At 40.4% G+C, this 20,151-nt stretch overlaps 2 protein-coding genes across 4 annotated transcripts in view; both read left to right on the plus strand.

Annotated features, from left to right (window-relative positions):
* Positions 1–520: 520 nt before the first annotated feature.
* On the plus strand, positions 521–14,436 carry TMEM35A (transmembrane protein 35A). The gene is made up of 2 exons (XM_084871222.1): positions 521–771; positions 12,706–14,436. The coding sequence occupies exons 1-2, from the start codon at positions 652–654 to the stop codon at positions 13,108–13,110; spliced, it is 525 nt and encodes a 174-aa protein (XP_084727348.1). The 5' UTR covers positions 521–651; the 3' UTR covers positions 13,111–14,436.
* Positions 14,437–15,968: 1,532 nt separating this feature from the next.
* CENPI (centromere protein I) overlaps positions 15,969–20,151 on the plus strand; it is a 68,996-nt gene continuing 64,813 nt past the window's right edge. The window contains exons 1-2 of one of the 3 annotated variants that reach the window (XM_084869558.1): positions 15,969–16,081; positions 18,620–18,852. In XM_084869558.1, the coding sequence (XP_084725684.1) occupies positions 18,633–18,852 (220 nt within the window). In that variant the 5' untranslated portion in view covers positions 15,969–16,081; positions 18,620–18,632. Of the gene's footprint in view, positions 16,167–16,661; positions 16,725–18,619; positions 18,853–20,151 lie in introns of those variants that run through there. The other 2 variants (XM_084869557.1, XM_084869559.1) reach the window with 2 other exon arrangements.

The raw sequence follows: 20,151 nt of genomic DNA on the forward strand, positions 1-20,151 counted from the left end.
ATAAGCCAGGGGTCTTGAATGAAAAGCTTAAAACTCTGGAGTTGAACCAATGGGCAATGGGAGCCATGAAAGGTTTTAGAGGAAGATAAAGAGAGTCTTTGGCAGCAATCAAATCTGACAACTTTTCAGTTTTATCCTTGAGTGTTACCAATTGCAGAAAACAGCAACTTTGAGGATCGATGATTTGATTGAGAGAAAGGAAATGGGAGAAAATGAGAGAGGTTGGAAAAAATTATAACAGAGGACTACAGAGGTGAAACATGCACCTGGTGGGAAGTGGTAGGAATGAGGTCATTCCTAATCCTCATTCCAGAGGCAACTCAGGAACTGAGCTTGAAGCCTAACCTACTTTTTCCACATGTAAGACTTGAAATTTCCATCTCAGTTTAGGGCTTCTTTTAACTTTGAGAGTGTGCTTTAGGCCAGTGAGGAGCTGACGTAGGGCATTAGGACCCAGCAATTGTTGTAGTGAGAGAGGTAGAATCTGGATCTCAGTTTTTCTCTCTAGCTCCCTCCTCTCCCTTTGTCATTCTAGCTGCCTGCAGCCTCTGCAGCGTCCCTCTTGTTTTCTCTGTTAACTGCCAGCGCTTTAGACACACGCGGTGCGGTGCGCAAAGCAGAGGATTAGTTGGGACCTGTCTTGGTGACTTCATGGCATCCCCCAGAACCGTAACTGTCGTGGCCCTCTCAGTGGCCCTGGGACTCTTCTTTGTTTTTATGGGGACTATCAAGTTGACCCCCAGGCTCAGCAAGGATGCCTACAATGAGATGGTAAGTGAAGCAAATGGGTGATGAGGAACGCACCCCCAAGGGATAGTGAATTCCTCTCCCGTTTTTTTCTTCCTAGTCCACAGTCTCATCCCCTTAACCCCCACCCACCCGGACCCTCCCCTCTTCCCAACAACTTTGCAGCTCCGAAGTAGCAGCTGGACAGCAGCAATTTCATTTGTGGGCTATGCCGAGAGCAACTGCTCTTCAGCCACTGATGCCTGTTGGGGGAGGGGTTACCCAGTGAGTACCCCTCAGCCCCAAGCAATCCAGAAGGCTGAGACCTGCCTAACAACTGTCACCGGCAGAACCCTTCTCTTCTTCCAGCACACCCAAAATCGGACAACCAGTCTGCAAGTCTGATTCCTTCCCTTGAAGCTAAGAGTTTAGCCAGCTGGAGAGTTTATCTTCGGGAAGAACAAAAGGGAAGATGGGAAAAGGCAGGGGGAGAATGGGCTACTAAGACAAAATTTTAGGGGCGGGGAAAGGTATTCTTCATCGCTGGCAGAGAACTGATAGTATTCCCTTAGCAGTCTGGGCGTGTGTCTGTATCCTTGAGACAAAGCATCTTGGTCCAAATAAAGGTCACCAAGAGCTTGCTTCTTCACCTTCTCTCAGGGGAGAGCTGGATGTTTTGTTTTATTTTGTTATGCTTGTGGGCTAATCTGCACAATCTGTAGTCTGCCTTTTCTATTCTGCAATAGTCCTTAATCCCCACCTTGCCTCCCATGGATGCCCAGAGCCAGGCCCTCTGAAGGTTTTCCCCTCTGCAGAGTTGGAATCACAGAAGGTGACTGGCCAAAGCATCGCCTCTGCAACCTGGGGGCTGGGCTCCCCAGTTGGCATGAAGAGGACTTGTTCTTCTGCCTTAGAGAACGAGGAGATGGCAGGAGATGTTTCCAGCACTTTCAGTTTCTGGACTCACCCCTGTCACTTTGACTCTTTGTTTCCCAGCCTCGGCTGAAAAGAATCTGGTTCTCACTTTCTCTTGTTGCCAGACTGCCAGTAATAAGAGGGAGCCCATTACTGGGTTCTCAAGGTCAAGAAGGAAAGGAGCTTAGAGAAGAAATAAGAAGAGAGAGAAGAGAGATAAGAGGGACTCCTCTTTAGGGCTGTGGCAAGGAGGAATAGCCCCACAGCTTGGTAGGAATACATAACAATCCTGGAGCCCATTGTGGAACCTTCCAGGGCCCCTCAACTCGAGACTGGCAAATAAATTGTATATGTTCAACTGATGTTTGCAGGTAGCTCTGGCTTCTGTCTCAGGGATAGAACTGGTGCTTTCCATGTCTCCCTCACCACAGGATCACCCTGTGATGGGGAGGGTAGCTGGTACTCAAGGGCCTAGGTCTAGCTCCAGTGGCAAATTCTAATAAGTTTCTCCCTCTTCCTTCCCTTCCTCCAACATGTTTGACCAGATTGAATTGAAATCAGGTCAAAAAGAATATCCAAGGCAGCCTGCAGAGGAGAGATGAGGTATCAGAAGCCACCAAAGGCAGAGGGACTGGGTGGAGGGGGAATGCCACTACATTTTTGTCTTTGCAGTAGTAGTGTAGTGTTAGATTACAAATAAATGAATATGCTCTGTTTCTTTACTTTGCATATATTTATATGTTTTTGTGGCACCTTAGGTATTTTAAGCTTTCCCTTTTCCTTGGGGACACAGTACCCTTCTTCAGTATATTCTCTGTCCCCCAGACCCTGCTCAGCTGCTTTCCAGCCCCCACCCCCTAAGTTGCACTCTACATACAGCGCTAGGTTCTGCAGGCAATCCAACTAAAATGGAGTCACCGGGAAGCTTTCTATCAGCTTAGCAGGAGCTCATGAGGAGAAGCAGCCACAAATGGGTTTATAGTAGGTTTCTTCCTAGGGAGTGGGCTGTCTATTGCCATCTAATGAAAGGCAGAAGAAACAAATGTGAAGATTTCTTATCGTACAAAGGAACATATTCAAATAGATATAATCTAAAACAGTGTAGAGAACCAGTGTGTGTGTGTGTGTGTGTGTGTGTGTGTGTGTGTGTGTGTGTTCGTGTTTACACACAATTCTGTGCTTCTGTGCTCAGGGGTATCTGGAGCGAATGGAAGAACTATATCTAGCAGGGAGATAGACTTCACAGTAGTATTAAGCTTGAGGGGGATTTTTAGATTGTCCTTTTCCAGAGTCCCCTCCTGTATAGACTACTGGGCCCCAAGCTGGAAATGGCTATCTGAGGTAGGCCCTACTGAATAGTGCCTGGACTGACACAGCTTTATTCTTGAACCCATAGGAAACGGGGAAAATTCAGTTATAGTACAAAGAAGGTGCTTAATTTACATTTGTTAAATGGATGGATGAATGAATGAATCACTGTAGCACTGTCTTGGCTGGTCACCATCCTTCAGATTTCTCTCTTTGATTCTCAATTATATAGTTTAAGAGCTATTTCCTGATTCTGAAGGGGGCTACAGCCTCTCAGGACCCCAACACTAGATCAGCTGAGATGATTATCTGGGATTTTCTGTTTCCAATTTAGAAATGATTCCTCTGCATCAATGGAATTAGTCTTTTATTGACACTGGTGGCCTTTATTGATAAGATCTCAAAATATTGTTGTTTTAATATTATTTGTTCTTTAAAACAACTCTGTGAAGTGTTTTATTATTTATTCTTATTTTACTGATGGATAACTGATCCAAGATCATAGGGTAAGTTATTGTTGGAGCAGATTCCATGATTCAGTACTTTCAATAGAGGAGTCACTAAATGGTTATAACTGCTATTTTGGATGTCAGAATTTACAACAAATTCTTCTTTTTTTAAAAAATATATTTTATTGATTTTTTTTTTACAGAGAGGAAGAGAGAGGGATAGAGAGTTAGAAACATCGATGAGAGAGAATCATCGATCAGCTGCCTCTTGCACAACCCCTACTGGGGATGTGCCCACAACCAAGGTACATGCCCTTGACTGAAATCGAACACGGGACCTTTCAGTCTTCAGGCCGAAGCTCTATCCACTGAGCCAAACCGGTTTCGGCTACAACAGATTCTTGAAATAATTTGGCACATTCTCTCTCCTTTTTCTGTATGAATTAAACTGTTCCAATTCATACCTTGGGGTTTCATTTTACTTTGAAACCTATTTTTCAAATTCAATTTTTTTCTTTTTTCTTTTTATTGTTCTAACGCCAATAGTGCAATGCTTAGGTGTTACCACCTCTCTGAAGAATCACTGCTAAAAACCAAACAGACAAATGACTATGAACTTATTTCCTGTCTCTACCAGGGAAGCCAGGAGAAATTAGTGGAAAGAGTATAGGCTTTGAGTCATATACTTTGAATCCTGAGTTAGTGTCTCAATTTCCTGATCTATAAAATGAGGATAATATACCTACCTCAGAAGGTTATTATAAATATTAACTGAGATTACATATGGAAGCATCTGGTATAGTTTTTGTATATGATAGGTGTTTCAAAAATGTTCTGAGTGAGGTGATATTGATAATTGATTCTATTTTATGCAGTGAATTCCTCACTTGAGGGATTTCCAAATTGAGGGATTAAAATCAGACATTTAGAAGAACAAGATGTTATTTTCATTTGCCCTGGTGAATAGGCGTTAAGCAATCAGCTAATACTGAAAACTCCACACTTGCTGATGGGTAATACACAATGGATCCCATGCAGAATTTCCGGGTGCCTTTCTGGAATAGCCCATGTTGTGTGTGTTGTCCTATACCTCCTCCAGATTTAGGAAGTTGTCATTTTAGAGTATTCTAAATCCCATGTGAATTTAACATGACCAACCACTCCTTTGACTAAATGCCTTTATTAATTCACTTGAAATTGAAGAGAGCGCTCACAAATGCTGCTAAGCAGCTGGCTGTGCAGGGATGAGGAAAATATGAATGGTTGACTTGCTGTACATTCAGCTCCTTATAGCAGAGGTTCCATCCTGTAAGCACAAGGGGCCACATTAAAAATAGTAAAAGAAACACCAAAATTCCTGTCACAGGAAAGCCAATGGATTTTGGCCTTCAGAAAGACAGGGCAAGTCTCTGCTTCTTTGCATCCACTCATAGGGAAGGTTTGTTGATTTGAGCTATTACTTATCTATAGGTAAGTGCCCTCCTGTTTGTGTTACCCTGGGGAAACACTCCAGATATATTTGGGCAGTTTATTTAATGTCCATAGGTAATCTTTTATGCTTCCAATCACTGCCATTAATTGCTTTCCAACAAAGCAATAAGACAGTAATTAACTGATGTGACTGTTCTCTGAAGTGGCACAGTATGTTTATTCCCTCAGAGAGGAAGGTGACCCTGAGCTGCAAAATGACTTTGCTTAGTTCCACAGCTAGCCATCCCAAGCTAAACTATATTAGAGCTTATGCCAGGGAGCTTGTAACCTCTCAATGGCCAACAATTGTGCTTGTTTCAGGGTGACTTTTTTTAAATATATATTTTATTGTTTTTTTTTTTTTTTTTTTTTTTTTTTTTTTTTTTTTTTTTACAGAGAGGAAGAGAGAGGAATAGAGAGTTAGAAACATCGATGAGGGAGAATCATCGATCAGCTGCCTCCTGCACACCCCCCACTGGGGATGTGCCCGCAACCAAGGTACATGCCCTTAACTGGAATCGAACCCGGGATTTTTCAGTCCGCAGGCTGATGCTCTATCCATTGAGCCAAACCTGTTTTGGCATCAGGGTAACTTTTGATTGAGAGTAGAAACCAGACTCTTTTGCCCTAAAATGTAATCAGGGAGGGATCCACCTTTGTTAGTAGGACTAGGGTTCCCAGCTTCCTCTCTAGGTGAGCATCCTATGAAGTGGTTATATATTACAGTATTATATATATATATATATATATATATATATATATATATATATATATATATATAAAATGTAGTGCTTAAAATATATATATATTATGTAGTGCTCTATATATATATATATATATATATATATATATATATAATGTAGTGCTTAAAATATGTTTATCCTTCATGTGGATATTTGGCAATTAAACATATGATGGCTTTTTATTGCATTTAAGAAATGATCTGTGATCCACATGTGGCATTTTATCCTACAAGGATTTAGGTAAATCATACTTGAGTCAGTAAATTTTACAGCATTTATATAGGCATTATGGTGTAAGATAGCAACCAGACTGAGTTGTGTTTTTTTTTCAATTAATGAACTTTATTTTGGGGAGGGCAGTTGTAGGCTACAGAAAAATTGAGCAGAAAGTACAGAGTTCCCATATACCCCCCGCCTATTTTCCCTATTATTAGCATCTTGTATTAGTGTACTACATTTGTTACCATTGATGAGCCAATATCTACAGTAGGTCCTCTGGTTACATCGGAGATCTGTTCCTATGGTGCGACGTAACACGATTTTCGCTGTAAGTCGGAACCCACCTACATAAGCACCTTCATATTCACATTCACACAGCAGCAATGAAGTGAAACAGTAAAAAAAATTTAAAAGAAAGATAACAAGTCCTGACCTTTACTTGTGGTAAATAAATAACAAAAATCATAAAGCACATATGTACATATGTCAAAATAACAGAATTTTATTTTTTTTATAAATACTATAAATGGGAGATGGCAATATAAACATACATCGAGTCCAACATAACCTGAGGACTGCCTGTAAACATAATGATTAACTAATGTCTGTAGTCTACATTAGGTTCACTCTTTGTGTTGTATGTAGTATGGGCTTTGACAAGTATTTTTGTCAGTATCCTCTTCTGCTTTCATATAGTTTCTTCCCTGTATATTTTATTGAAGTATAACATACCTAATAAAATGTGCACATTAAGTGCAAGGAATTTTTTACTCCTGTATAACCAGCACCCACATCAAGAGACAGAATATAGCCAGCACCTCAGAAACTGCCCCCCCCCCCCAATACCCCTTATCATTATTACCGCTCCAAGGGCAATTGATATACTGACTTCTAACAATATAAATTAGTTTTACCTGCTTTTGACCATTATATAAATGTGATAATGCAGTATATCGGCCAAATTATTTTTTCTTTTTCTTAATTGGCATCGGTGAACTAAAGTGGACCAAAAAACTTGCTCCATATTCCTATTTTATCCTAGTATCTGGCTTGGATCTGTTGTTAATTGTAATTAAAGATGAATATTATTAGACATTTTTTAGCTGTTCATATTTAATGTCATTAATATGAGATCATGGACCCTGAAATATTGTGAAGAATAAATGACAAAAAAGATATGACTAAAGGAAGACTCCATATGCTTTTGATTCATATCTGAATCATCTCTCTCCACATGACAAGAATGGATCTGCTTGATTCAACACTATTATTATTAAAATAATTACTGTTGTTTGCAAATTTATGGATTTCTAATGGTATAGTTCATTATTGTGTACCTATGGCCCTTGGTTGATGCTATGATTCTTTGACTAAATCTCCAAAATGCTCATTTAATTTACAAAATGGGAAACTGAGGTACTAAAAAAGAGAAAAAAAAAGAGCAAAAAAGAAAGAAAAAGAGGAAAGAAATTAAAAATCTAAATAAATGAAATGACATTCAAAAAAAGTACTTAGCAATTTTCTCCAAGCAGTCTAGGGACAAAAGGGAAATTGTAATTTAGCTTATCTTAAGAATCCTGGCCCAAGAATATTGCTGGATGATTGCCTTTGATTAAGGGAGTTGAAACATTCTCTTTCCTGACTCCTTTCCCTAATCGGAAACTGTGATTACAGTGTCTCGGTCATTGTAATGGAAAGGAAATGTACCTAACAAGGCGAATTGCAAGTCTTTTGGGAGAGTCAGTGAGTCAACCCTCTTTATTCTTACAACAACCCTCTTTATTAATACTAGAGACCTGATGCACAAAGGTTCGTGCAAGAATGGGCCTTCCTTCCCCTGGCTGCCAGCACTGCTTCACTCAGACCAGAGCTGCCTTTCTGCCTTCCCATGCTGCTCAGAGGCCCGGAGTGGCTGAGGCAGTGTGGAACGCCCCTGGCTGCTCAGGGCCTGTGTATGCAAATTAATCCTCTATCTTTGTTGTGTTAATTTGCATACTCACTCTTGATTGGCTGGTGGATATAGTGAAGGTATAGTCAATTTGCATTTTCTCTTTTATTAGTGTAGATTAGAATTGAGGTGGCCTGGACTAAACATTGATGGGACTGGCAATCTTTTGATGTCACCATCCCATTATACAGAAAAAAGAATAAAAGGCTTCCTATGATATCAAGACCCTATCTAAGCTTAGTTCTATTTTTAACAAATTAAGTATTCCCTGTCTTGAGTCTTGGAGAATAGATGCTGTCTGTACCTATTCAGATTTGAACTAATGATTTGATGACATAACTTATCCAAATATAGTTTCTTCTTGAGTAAGGAGGAAATAGAGGCAACAGCTGCATAAAAATATTCATAGTTGCAGTTTAAGAGGTTAGATAAATCACCAAAAAAGTAATATAGAGTTATACCAAATGGAGAGAAAAAAGATCACTGAAATCACAGGGACATGATTTAAAGGCCCAGAATTTGGCCCTAGGATACAGATTCCACTATAGTATAGATCAGAATCTATTATTGAATAATGGGTGGTTAACCCTAACCAAAAAAGGAGCACTTTGCAGAAGCCACTCAGCCAGCATTGGGAAGGTTTTGATTCTAAAATGATGGTAAGAAACTCTTCTTTGCTACTGTGTTCATCATTCCAGAAGCTTACCCTCAGGATGTAGGAATTGCCTCTTGGGGAGCTTTGTGTAACTAATAGAAATAGTCTTTACTTAAACGTGTTAAGCAAACCTATTGGGTCTAGATTTTTTTTTCTAATGCCCCCCTATTGCAGTCACCAGAATCGAGGGGGAGAGAGTGGGCAGGTATCTAAATTAATAGAGGGACAATTGGAAGGTTTTTCCTCACCACCAGGTAACCTAACTCTCAGCTCTGCTCTGTTCCTTGTGGATCTGGTTCAATTTAGCCCAGGGTTTTACTCTGCCTACTAGTCAACCCCTCTCATAATTTCTCTCTGAAAATCCCCAATTTAAACTAAAATGGAAAGAGGAAGGAAGACTGACTAACATTTTGTATTTTCTTATATGCTCAGGAGCACGGTAGGGACTCCAATAAAGTGAAATTGTAAATAAAGATGGGATCTACAGGAATGGGATTAGGAAGAGGTGAGTGAGTCAGGGTTGTGCAAATGTAGAGTTGGATCCCACCTTTATTTAAAATTTTGACATTTTGTTTGTTATGGATATTATTTACCTTAATCAATTAGTATTTTTGCTACTCTCTTAAATTTTGTATTCAAGGCAAATAGCCTCACTTACTTAACCTTAGTCACAGCCCTATTAAGGAAGATGAGATTCAGAGAGCTCAAATAATTTGCCTATGGACACTCAACTAGAAAGAGGCAGGGATGAGATTTGAACCCAAGCCTGTTTGAATCCAAATCCATGTTTTTTAAATGATAACATCTGTCTTTTAACAGTCCTCATAGGGGGTTATCTTGTACTACTCATGGTAATTAACTCATGAAATAATGTTGCATTTACTCGTCCAGAAGTGAGAGAAATGACTTAACATTTGTTCAAAACCTAGAGAGTGTGAACACTATTCTAAGTGCCAGATGCTTCTGAGAGGTCAAATTGGCTTTCTGCCAAATTCTTACAATACTTGTCTTGCATCTGATGCTTTTGACTAACATCTTCCTTTTTCTATTTTAATTTTTAAATTATTAAAGTATTATTGGCATACAAAATTATATTAATTTTAGGTGTACAACATAGTGATTCTACATTTTATACCTTATAATTTATCAGCACAATAAGTGTAGTAACCATCTCTCACTGTACAAAGTTATTAACAATATTATTGCCTATATTCCCTGTTCTATATTCCCAAGACTTATTTATTTTTTAACTGTAAGTTTTTTTGTTTTTTTTTGTTTTTTTTTTAAATATATTTTTTATTGATTTTACACAGAGAGGAATTGAGAGGGACAGAGAGTTAGAAACGTCGATGAGAGAGAAACACCGACCAGCTGCCTCCTGCACACCCCCCACTGGGGATGTGCCCGCAACCAAGGTACATGCCCTTGACCGGAATCGAACCTGGGACCTTACAGTCCGCAGGCCGACGCTCTATCCACTGAGCCAAACCGGTCCCGGCTTAACTGTAAGTTTGTGTCTCTTATTCCCCTTCACCTTTTTCATCCATCCTTCCACATCCTCCCCCCTGGCAACCTTCAGTTTGTTCTTCAAATCCATGAGTCTGTTTCTGTTCCACATAAAAGTGAAATCATATGGTATTTGTCTTTCTCTATCTTACTTACTTATTTCACTTAGCATAATAGCCTCTAGCAAAAAAGCACACTATCTCAAATGATAAGATTTCATTCTTTCATATTGCTGAGTAATGAGAGAGAGAGAGAGAGAGAGAGAGAGAGAGAGAGAGAGAGAGAGAATGAGAATGTGACATCTCATCCCTTTATTGATGGACACGTAGGTTGCTTTCATAGTTTGGCTATTGTAAATGAACTTAGGGGTGCATATACCTTTTCAAATTAGTGTTTTTATTTTGCTGGTAAGGGTGGAGAATAGGGGACCCTTATTCACTGTTGGTGGGATTGTAAATTGGTTCAGACAATATGGAAAACAATATGGAGGTTAATAAAAAAATTAAAATAGAACTGCCACATCATCCAACAATTCTACTTCTGAATGTTCATTTGACTAGTCACTTCTTAAAACTCCTCTTGGCCCCCATGACCCTGTCTCTGCTAGTTTTCCTCATACTTTTCTGACCATACTTTCTTCTGTTTACTTCGTGGACACTTTTCTTCTCTCCATTTCTTAAATGTGTGTCACACAACTTTTCCCACTGTACACATTCTACCTGGACATACTGATGATTATCCATTCTGTATTTTTACTGCAAACCTCTCTTACTGACTGCCTACCAAACATCTCCACTTAGATGTCTTAGAGATACTTCATCTCAGAAAAACTGAAATTGAATTCCTTACTCCTTCTTGACCTCAGGCACCCAAGCCAGAGACCAGAGAATTGTGTTCTCTTTTCCTCAGTGTCCACATTCAGTAAGACATCAAATTCTTACTGGACGATCTTGCATCCAAAGTATCCTTGACTCTGTTCCCTTCCCTCAATCCTTACTGTCATTACTCTAGTCCAGGTCTCTACGTGGTTTCCTTGCTTCCTACCTGGTTTCCTTACAAGCAAATTATATTGCTCCCCTTGGATTACAGGATATAGTCTAGCTCCATAACACAACATATGTGATCTGATTCATATCTAACTCTCCAACTTCATGTCTCCCCTCCCTCCCCCAACCTATGCTGAACTGGGGCAGTATGCACAATATACCACTCTGTTTTTCAGGGCCTTTGCTCATCCAGCTTCCCCTGCCTGCAATACACTTTCTTTATTGATCTTGCAAACAATTGTTCTTTTAAGTTCCTACTCTAGCTTTTCTCATTTAGGAAGATTTGACCATTCTTTAGATGTACCTCCACTGTACCCACTTACATAATTTTATTCAGCACCCATAATACTTTAAAAATATTTTCATTGATTTTTAGAGAGAGGAAGGGAGAGGAAGGCAGAGAGATAGAAACATTGATGAGATCGTGTGCCTCCTGCATTTCCCCTACTGGGGATCGAGCCTGCAACCTAGGCATGTTCCCTGAGTGGGAATCAAACCAATGACCTTTGGGTTTATGGGTTGATGCTCAACCACTGAGCCACATCAACCGATCTCACCCATAATACGTTATTGCACTTATGTATTTGCATAACTATTCTTTGTCTTATAAACTCAAGCTTCAGGAAGGCAGGGCCTTTGAATAATTGATATCTCTATCCAGATACCTAGTCCAGTGCCTAGCATAAGGAGACAGTAAATATTGAATGAACTAATGGATACTTAATGAAAACAAAGCAGTGGGCCAACCCAATAAGACACAATAAAATCTCATCAATTTACTCTGAGGATCAGTCCACTATGAATAGTGAAAAATATGATTATATCCAGTGACTACCTCCTCTCTCCTATGATGTCTCCTTTTGGGCTACTATTAGACATTGTGCAGACCTCTGTTATATTCCCGCTAACCGTGCTGCTTTATAATGCTCTTTATGTATCTCTTTCCCCCTACTAGACCAAGAGCTTCTTGACCCTGTCTTATTCATCTGTATATCTCCATCGAATAATCCATAGTAGGTGTTCAATAAATATTTGTTGAATTAAAATTAATGAAGTTGAACCAAGTTAATCAAAGGAGTGTCTTGTAAAGGCCTGTGGATTTATCTCAATGACCATGAGAATAATTTCTGTCTTATATTTTAAAGATACACAAGGGGCTGACATTTACATACATTTCAATTTTCTACTTGCTTTAGCACACATACACTTTTTTTTTTTAACCAAGGTCACATATAAACTCCAACTCAGCTGAAGTTTCTGATTATCATGGATTTCAAATTAGGGAAGTCCAAATTAGTGAGGCTTTACCATACGGTGCCTTGCCTTGTTTCATTTTTGTTAATATTCATATACATCTGGGTTTGGACAAGGTGGGCACTTGTGGATGTGGCTAATCTGTACAAGTTTTTATGGGCCTGATGAAATTTCTTTTAAATTCTTAATGTTGTTTATTATTTATAATTAGGAAAAAATTAAACTATAAAGCCAAAATCTCTTACCTTCCATGCTGTTACTACAGTTTAAATCATTTAAATTACAGGGATCTCAGCAGATTGCTTGCTTTTCTTCTTATCTTAATTACAAGGCTTTTGTTTTGGGCAACAGTAAGAAAAATGGGATACCCTTGGCTGATGTGGAAAGGGAATGGTGGGGAAGGAGGATCTTGCTTGTATTAACTTCATAGTTAATGTGGTGATTTCCTTATGGTATTCCACTTTAGAAACGTGCTTACAAGACCTATGTCCGAGCACTTCCTCTGCTGAAGAAAATGGGGATCAATTCCATTCTCCTCCGTAAAAGCATTGGTGCGCTTGAGGTGGCCTGTGGCATTGTCATGACCCTTGTGCCTGGACGTCCCAAAGATGTGGCCAACTTCTTCCTGCTTTTGCTGGTGTTGGTTGTGCTCTTCTTCCATCAGCTAGTTGGTGATCCTCTCAAACGCTATGCCCATGCCCTGGTGTTTGGAATCCTACTCACCTGCCGCCTGCTGATTGCCCGAAAGCCTGAAGACCGGTCTTCTGAGAAGAAGTTCTCACCCCAAGGAAACGTAGGAAATGCTGGGAAAGCAGAGGAGCAGCCCTCCTTATATGAGAAGGCCCCTCAGGCCAAAGTGAAGTTGTCTTAGGAAAGTGAAAGTGCAAAAAGTGGACCTTCCAGGCAGTTGCCTCCATGACACCCAGGAAGATGTCAGTGTGTGTTTTTCATTTGCTTTATTTATCTTGGAGGGAAGGGAAAATATAATCTACAAGTTAATGGCCCTGTTGGTTTGTGTACACCTATACCCTAAAATGACCTCCCCACATAGACATATGTGCACCATCTTTAATCACTCTGGGGCAACTCTCACATCTTGCTGCATGTACATGTATACGGCTAACTACTGAAGTGTTTTTGTGAGATGGACTCTAGCAAGCATGTGACTGTGAGACTGTATGTGTGGGAAAATATATTTACTATGTATCTGCATGCACACGTGGAGGAGAAGGCTCTGATCTTGAACTAATCCTGCATAGGTATCCTTCCCTTTACAAATCCAGTCTAATGAAGACAGAATAAAATAAACCTCCTATAAAGAGAACCTACTTTTGATATAAAATAAATGGGATGGAGGAATCCCTTGATAGATTAAACTGAAAACTTAAACCTACCACTTTAAGAAAAAGGTCCTTCAATTTAAGGCACTGAGTTATATGTAAAATTAATTAGCCTCTACTTTTAACAGTTGTTTAAGTTTTAAATACTTCATATTGATTTAATTAAAATAAGGAATATATATGCAGTCAATAGATAATCTAGTTCTTCAAATGATGAAATTGTAAGTTTCACCTTGCTTTTGTCCAAGCCCAACCTACTAAGCTCACAGTTTGAAAGTGAAGCAGTAAACGTGTGTTTTTGTTAATTTTCTTAAGTTCAAAGCTGCCTCGCTTCCATTATCCTCAGCAGCTCATCAGGATTTGGCAGCTTCTCCACTGCTGTGGCTTAGGGAGCAGTGATTTGTACTGTTAGAAGTCTGTGGATCTCAAATTGTTCTCTTAAATCATGTGAAATTTGACTGAAGAGTTGTACCCAGTGTTCCCCTGACAAATAGATTCACTACTCCTGTTGAATTTTCACTGAACTTTGCTAGTGTAAGCAGAGATCTAAGTTACCCCCAATGTTGTCACCTCTACAGTTCTTTATTATTCCAGTGGGTGGAGTTTAGCTGAGGGAAGGACATTTGATAAGGGTTACTTGGATCCAGCAGTATGAAAATTTGCTTTCTTCATTACATACTGGTGTTTCTTCTTGTTAGATGTGCTTTGATGGTTTTGATATTGTGCCAGGGATGGGAGAAGGGTGGGGGTGTTTTGTGTGTGTAGAGTAAATTATTGTATTTCTTCAATGTCATTGTTCTTACTAATTGAATTGATTTCTCTCATTCTTTCAAAATAAAAAAATTGAAATTTGGAGGAAACTGTTGAGACAAATGATGGAAGTCTGGAAATGGTCATATCAAGAGATTTGGGCTCTTTTTTTGCCTTGATAAGGGAGAAGAAAGAGAATATTTTAATATATTAATGAGATTACCAACTTTCCAATCTCATTTAGGTTCCTTCCTTTACTAACCCAGTCTAATGAAGACAGAATAAACCTCTTAACAAACCCCTTAATAAATATTTTAACAAACCTCTGTGATAGAAAGCTATAGATTTAGGAACTCAATGCAATTTCCAGGTTTGGGGAATTCTGCTTCATTAGGTGATGCCAGGGGAAGGTGGAAGAATGGTTTCAGAGAAAATTGCAGGTATATCAAATAAAGGTGTACTAGTTTCTCTCACGATATGTGTCCACAATGTGGCACAAGTTCCAGTGCCACGACTTGTCACATTAACCAACTTATTTCCTCACTCAAGGCCCGTTTCATCACCTATAAAAAAGAAAGGGGATTGAAAGCTTAAAATCCCTTCCAATTTACAACTGAGTCTATGAAATGATTAAAATGACTCTTGAGGAATGTTCAGTTTTAGTAGAAAAGAAAGAACAGCTACCATGAAAATAATGAACTCTCATTTCTCATGCATTATTAGTGAGTTAAAGTGCTCTGAAAAGCCATACAAATATAAAATGTGGTCAACAGTCATTTCTGCTGTAATCTCCCTAATACATCAACTTAACTTTTGATTCTCCATTTCTCCCTAAAATAGCCAAGTTTCCTCCTACAGTTTTACCTACAGTTTATAGATACGTTTTGACTTCAAAAAAATCAGCGAGAGCTGTTAAATTTGTATCTTTCCTCTCTGATTCCTACTCTAGTAAGAGATTAAACTAGGGACTAAGCTCAGGTCTCACACTAAGCCCTTGTTGCTATTTTAGCCAATTTCTTTAAGGTCCATCACTCCTCAAAGTTAGGAATTTTTATGCGTAGACCTGGCTGGTTATGTGCAAGGTGCCACATCTAGCCCAGGACACGTTTTTAACAAACCCTGGAAGGTATGGGTAACTATCCCCGGTACAAGGAGGGTAGATTCAGCCTTTTTTTTTATTTTATTTTTTTACCCCCCTTTCCACCTCCTAGTTTCACAGAGAAAGTGACAGCTTTAGAGGTCACAGACCCTTTAACCTGTCTCTTGCCCAGCATAGGAGAGTCAGTCCTTACTGCAGTTTGCAGTTTCATATTTTCCCGCCAAGTCCCGACATTTGGAGTCAATCTGGGCAAAAGCATCGCTAGAATTAATCTTGTTAAGTTCAAGAATTCAGACGCTGATCGGTTTTACGCAAAATAAAGAATGTGAACGTTGTTAGGACAGCTGAAACGCCAGCCAGTCAGTTTGCTCCAGCCTCAACGGCCCACTCACCACAAGTTCCCGGGGCCTGGCGGGCGGGGCCTGCGACACCCCCGGATCGGGTCCGCGTCCGCGTCTGCGTCACAGCCGCGCCGGCGCGCGCGCGCGCGCGCTGAGCTGAAGCCAACCAATCAGATTTCAGCACCACAGGGCCCGCTGCCCGGCCGCCTCCTGCGCCTGCGCGGAAGAGTGCGCGCAGGGCGGGCCCCGCTAGTTTGAATCCTGAAGGGGATGTTTGAACTCCGGAGGTTCGGGGACCGAGGAATGTGTTAGGTAAGGTGCTTTTAATGCCGCGTGAAAGGGCAACTCCGAGATCGAAGAGAAGCTCCTTGACTTCGGAGCAGGACGACCCTGCAAGGTGTGGCTGGGGGCGGGCTTTCCCGGAGCCCGGGAAGCGGAGGGGTTGGGGGGCGCCAGGGGAAGCTACGTCAACCGGGTGGGTCTGAAAAGCTGTTCGCTTGCCTTTCTCTGTGGTAGGAATATAGGAAACAACTCGCAATATGGAATCTCCCACAGGATTAGACACACATACTGCTCTCCTGCTCCGGCCTCATCTGTTTTAGGGAGGTGGGATTGAGTGCCATTCTGACCATTCCCTTAGTTTTAGTCATTTGAAGCCAAAAATTTAGAAGTCTTCTGGGTTCCTCTCTTTCCTTCTCCCTACATCATGGCCTTGCCCAGCCTGCCTCCAACATAAATCACAAACAATCATTTTCTACCTTTTTCACCGCTGTACATTAGACCTAGTTCAGGCTACAGTTATATCTCTTCAGGACCTCTGCAAGACCCTTTTTTATTGTCTAAAGTTTTACATATGTCTCCTTTTCCCCCAGTTGACCCCCCCCCCCCCAAGCCATTCCCATCCTGGGCAAGCCACCACCGCCTCATTGTCTGTGTCCATTGGTTATGCTAATATGTATGTATACAAGTCCTTTGGTTGCTCTCTCCCCCTTCTCCCCCACCATTTGTCTCTGGATCTGTTCTTGTTCATCAAATTATGTTGATCATTATATCCCACATAGGAGTGAGAGCGTATGATATTTATCTTTCTCCCACTGGCTTATTTCGCTTAGCATAATGCTCTCCAGTTCCATCCATGTTGTTGCAAATGGTAAAAGTTCCTTCTTTTTTATAGCTGCACTGCTGGTGGGAAAGCAGACTGGTGCAGCCACTGTGGAGAACAGTATGGAGTTTCCTCAAAAGTTAAAAATGGAACTTCCATTTGACCCAGTACCCTCTTCTAGGACTGTATCCCAAGAAACCAGAAACACCAATCAGAAAGGATATATGCACCCCTGTGTTCATAGCAGCACAATTCACCAGAGCTAAGATTTGGAAACAGCCTAAGTCCCCATCATCAGATGAGTGGATTAAAAAACTGGTACATCTACACAATGGGATACTGTGCTGCAAAACCCTTTTAATTGCTCTGTTTCCACTCCTTGACCTCTAGCATTCTGTTCTTCACACTGCAGCTAATGTGGCCTTAAAACATAAATCATATATTACTTCCCTCTCTAACACTCCTCCCTACCCGGATAGCTGCCACTTAAAATCCAAACTCCTTACTCTAGCATACAAGTCCCAGTATGGTAGTTCCTGGCTGCCTCTCTGACCTCACCTCCCACTACCCTCTGCCTCTTTGATCTCACTAACACCCCCCCCCTCACTGGTGTTGCTACTGTTTTCCTAACAGGTAACGTTCTTGCTTCAAGGTCTTAGCAAGTATTAGTCTTGCTTTTCCATGAAATACTCTTCCGGCACATCTTCTCATAGCTGGTTCCTTTTTGGCATACAAAAGTCAGTTTAAAGGTCAATCAGGGAGGCTTTCTGTGAACACTTATTCCAAAGTAGTTTCTCACTGCTACCTCATTTCTATCACATCACTGTGTATTATGTTCACTATTAGCTATGTACTTATGGACTCTCACACTTCTCCCCACCCCCATAAGTTTCATGAGAACAGAGACCTTGACTATTACCTTATCTTATCCCTGGTAGCTAGAACTGTGCTTGGAATATAGATGATGTTGAATAAGTGAGTTAATTAATGGGGAATTTTTCTATTCTGATAATTCTTAGTTTGCACACCAGTTTGAATTTTGAACTGCAATTTTAACATAGCACTGATAAAGTAGGGAACATAAAAGATGAAAATAACATTAAGGAGAGGTGGAGAAAAATAGGAGTGATTGGAGAAAGTAATATTGAGTTCATGAGATGGCTTAATTTTGGACACACTTATTTGATATAGCCATTTTAAGAGAATTGCTATGTTGCCCATACCCTTTTTTAAAAATAATTTTTAAAAAAATATATTTTATTGATTTTTACAGAGAGAAAGGAAGAGAGATAGAGAGTTAGAAACATCGATGAGAGAGAAACATCGATCAGCTGCCTCCTGCACACCACTGGGGATGTGCCCACAACCAAGGTACATGCCCTTGACCAGAATCAAACTTGGGACCTTTCAGTCTGCAAGCTGATGCTATATCCACTGAGCCAAACCGGTTTTGGCTGTTGCCTGTACTCTTACTGTTTTATTTTTCTTCAGGAAGGCCAGTTCAGCTGGTCAGTGTTAACTTGGAGAGTTGTCTCTCTCTATTCCTACTTAGGTCAAAGGCTTTCTGAGAAAGCTAACCTATAAATTTTGTTGTCCAGATTTTTGTCAGTTTTTTTTATTGTGTACTTGTTGTATGTTAGGTACTATATACTAAATGTTTAGAATACATTCAGATGTGGTCCTTGTCTTTGTGGAGTAGAATGGGACAGTTTGGTTGGTTAATGGTAATGACACTTGTTTCTGTATAGAACATGTGCAGTAATGTCAACTCAAAAGAGAATTAAGAATTCTCAGACATCAAGAACTTCACAACATGATAATAGTTATCAGACTAATCTCTTGGCTTGGAAACTGAACGAGGACCTAAGCAACCCAAAGAGCATCTCAAAGCATGGACAAAACAGTCCAGTGGAAGATTCTGAACAAGGTGATGAGCAAGCAGAAGATGCTCTGCAAATAGCAGTAAGATACTTTGAGAAAGGTAAGACAGATGGTTTTCCTTATGAAAGTCCTATTTCTATCAAATATTCTAGACTTCTTTGCTGTGAAATTTTAAAGGAGAGCATATTTTTGCTCATTAATGCTTTTCACTGCTTAATAGACATTTATTGAGCTCTTACTACATACCGGTATGCTAGGTACTAGGTTTACAACAGCAAAGCACGTTCCTGGCAGAGCGGTTTCCAAACTGCTGCACATTGGAATCACCCGAAAAATTTTAAAACACACTGATACTTGGCATCAACTCTTAAGACAATTTGATTTTATTGGTATGGGATGCAACCTGGGAATTGGAATTTTGTAAAGGCTCCTAAGGTGATTTCAAAGTTTGGGAATCATACCCTAGTACTGGAACAACTTATAGTCTAAAATCAGTGCTTTTACTTAGTTTAGAGCAGAGATGCCAAGGCATGATTTAGTTTTCCTCACTGAAGGTGCTATTGCTGTTAAATATCTTAGAGTTCGATCCCCTAGGCCACTACCACCACGATGCAAATAGAAGTAGGATATAAGGGAGCGAATGCCTGGGGGGAATGGATTAAATATTCTGTTATACTTGCATGGCAGGAAGGCTAGAGGCCAAGTGGTCCCATTTTCATTCAGATGGACCTTAGACAGTAACTGGATGGAATGTGTGCTTGCCCTGTGTCAGGAGGAAACCGCCTGGGGAAACGCTTCCCGTAAGACTCTCTCCTCTCTCCTTGTTGAGGTAAAGAGCAAGGGTCCCTCAAAACCATCTGGCCCCCATTCTCCAATGTAAACTATACCTCTGCCTCTTAAGGTATTGGGGGAACAGTACTTGGAGTTTATGGGAAATTAATCTGGATGCATAAATGGCTGAGTATCCTCAGAAGCCAATCATGCTGATGTTTGGTGGTGGTGTGGGGGACCCTGACTTGTGGCCTTGCCCAGCAACTGGAGTGGATCTTGCACTCTGATAAAATTGGCTATCCCTTTCACTTTGGCATATCGTAAACCTTTCTCAATGGACTGACAGATTAGGAAAAAGAGAGAGTCCAAGGGGCTCTCCATTTATACACAAATTCCATTGGGATCCCAGGAGGAGTGCCAAATGAGTTTAAGGCTAATCAGATTGCTGCAGGGTTAGAATCTGATCTGTTCTGGTGGTTCACTGTAAACAAGAATGTGGATTGGATAAATTATATTTACTATAACCAGCAAAAGCTTGTTAACTATACTCAAGATGCAGTTAAAGGGATAGCTGAACAACTAGATGCCACCAGCAGTATGACCTGGGAGAATAGGTTGGCCTTAATAT

The sequence above is a fragment of the Pipistrellus hanaki genome (genome assembly GCF_964339955.1).
Source record: "Pipistrellus hanaki genome assembly, chromosome: X".
Classification (NCBI taxonomy): domain Eukaryota; kingdom Metazoa; phylum Chordata; class Mammalia; order Chiroptera; family Vespertilionidae; genus Pipistrellus; species Pipistrellus hanaki.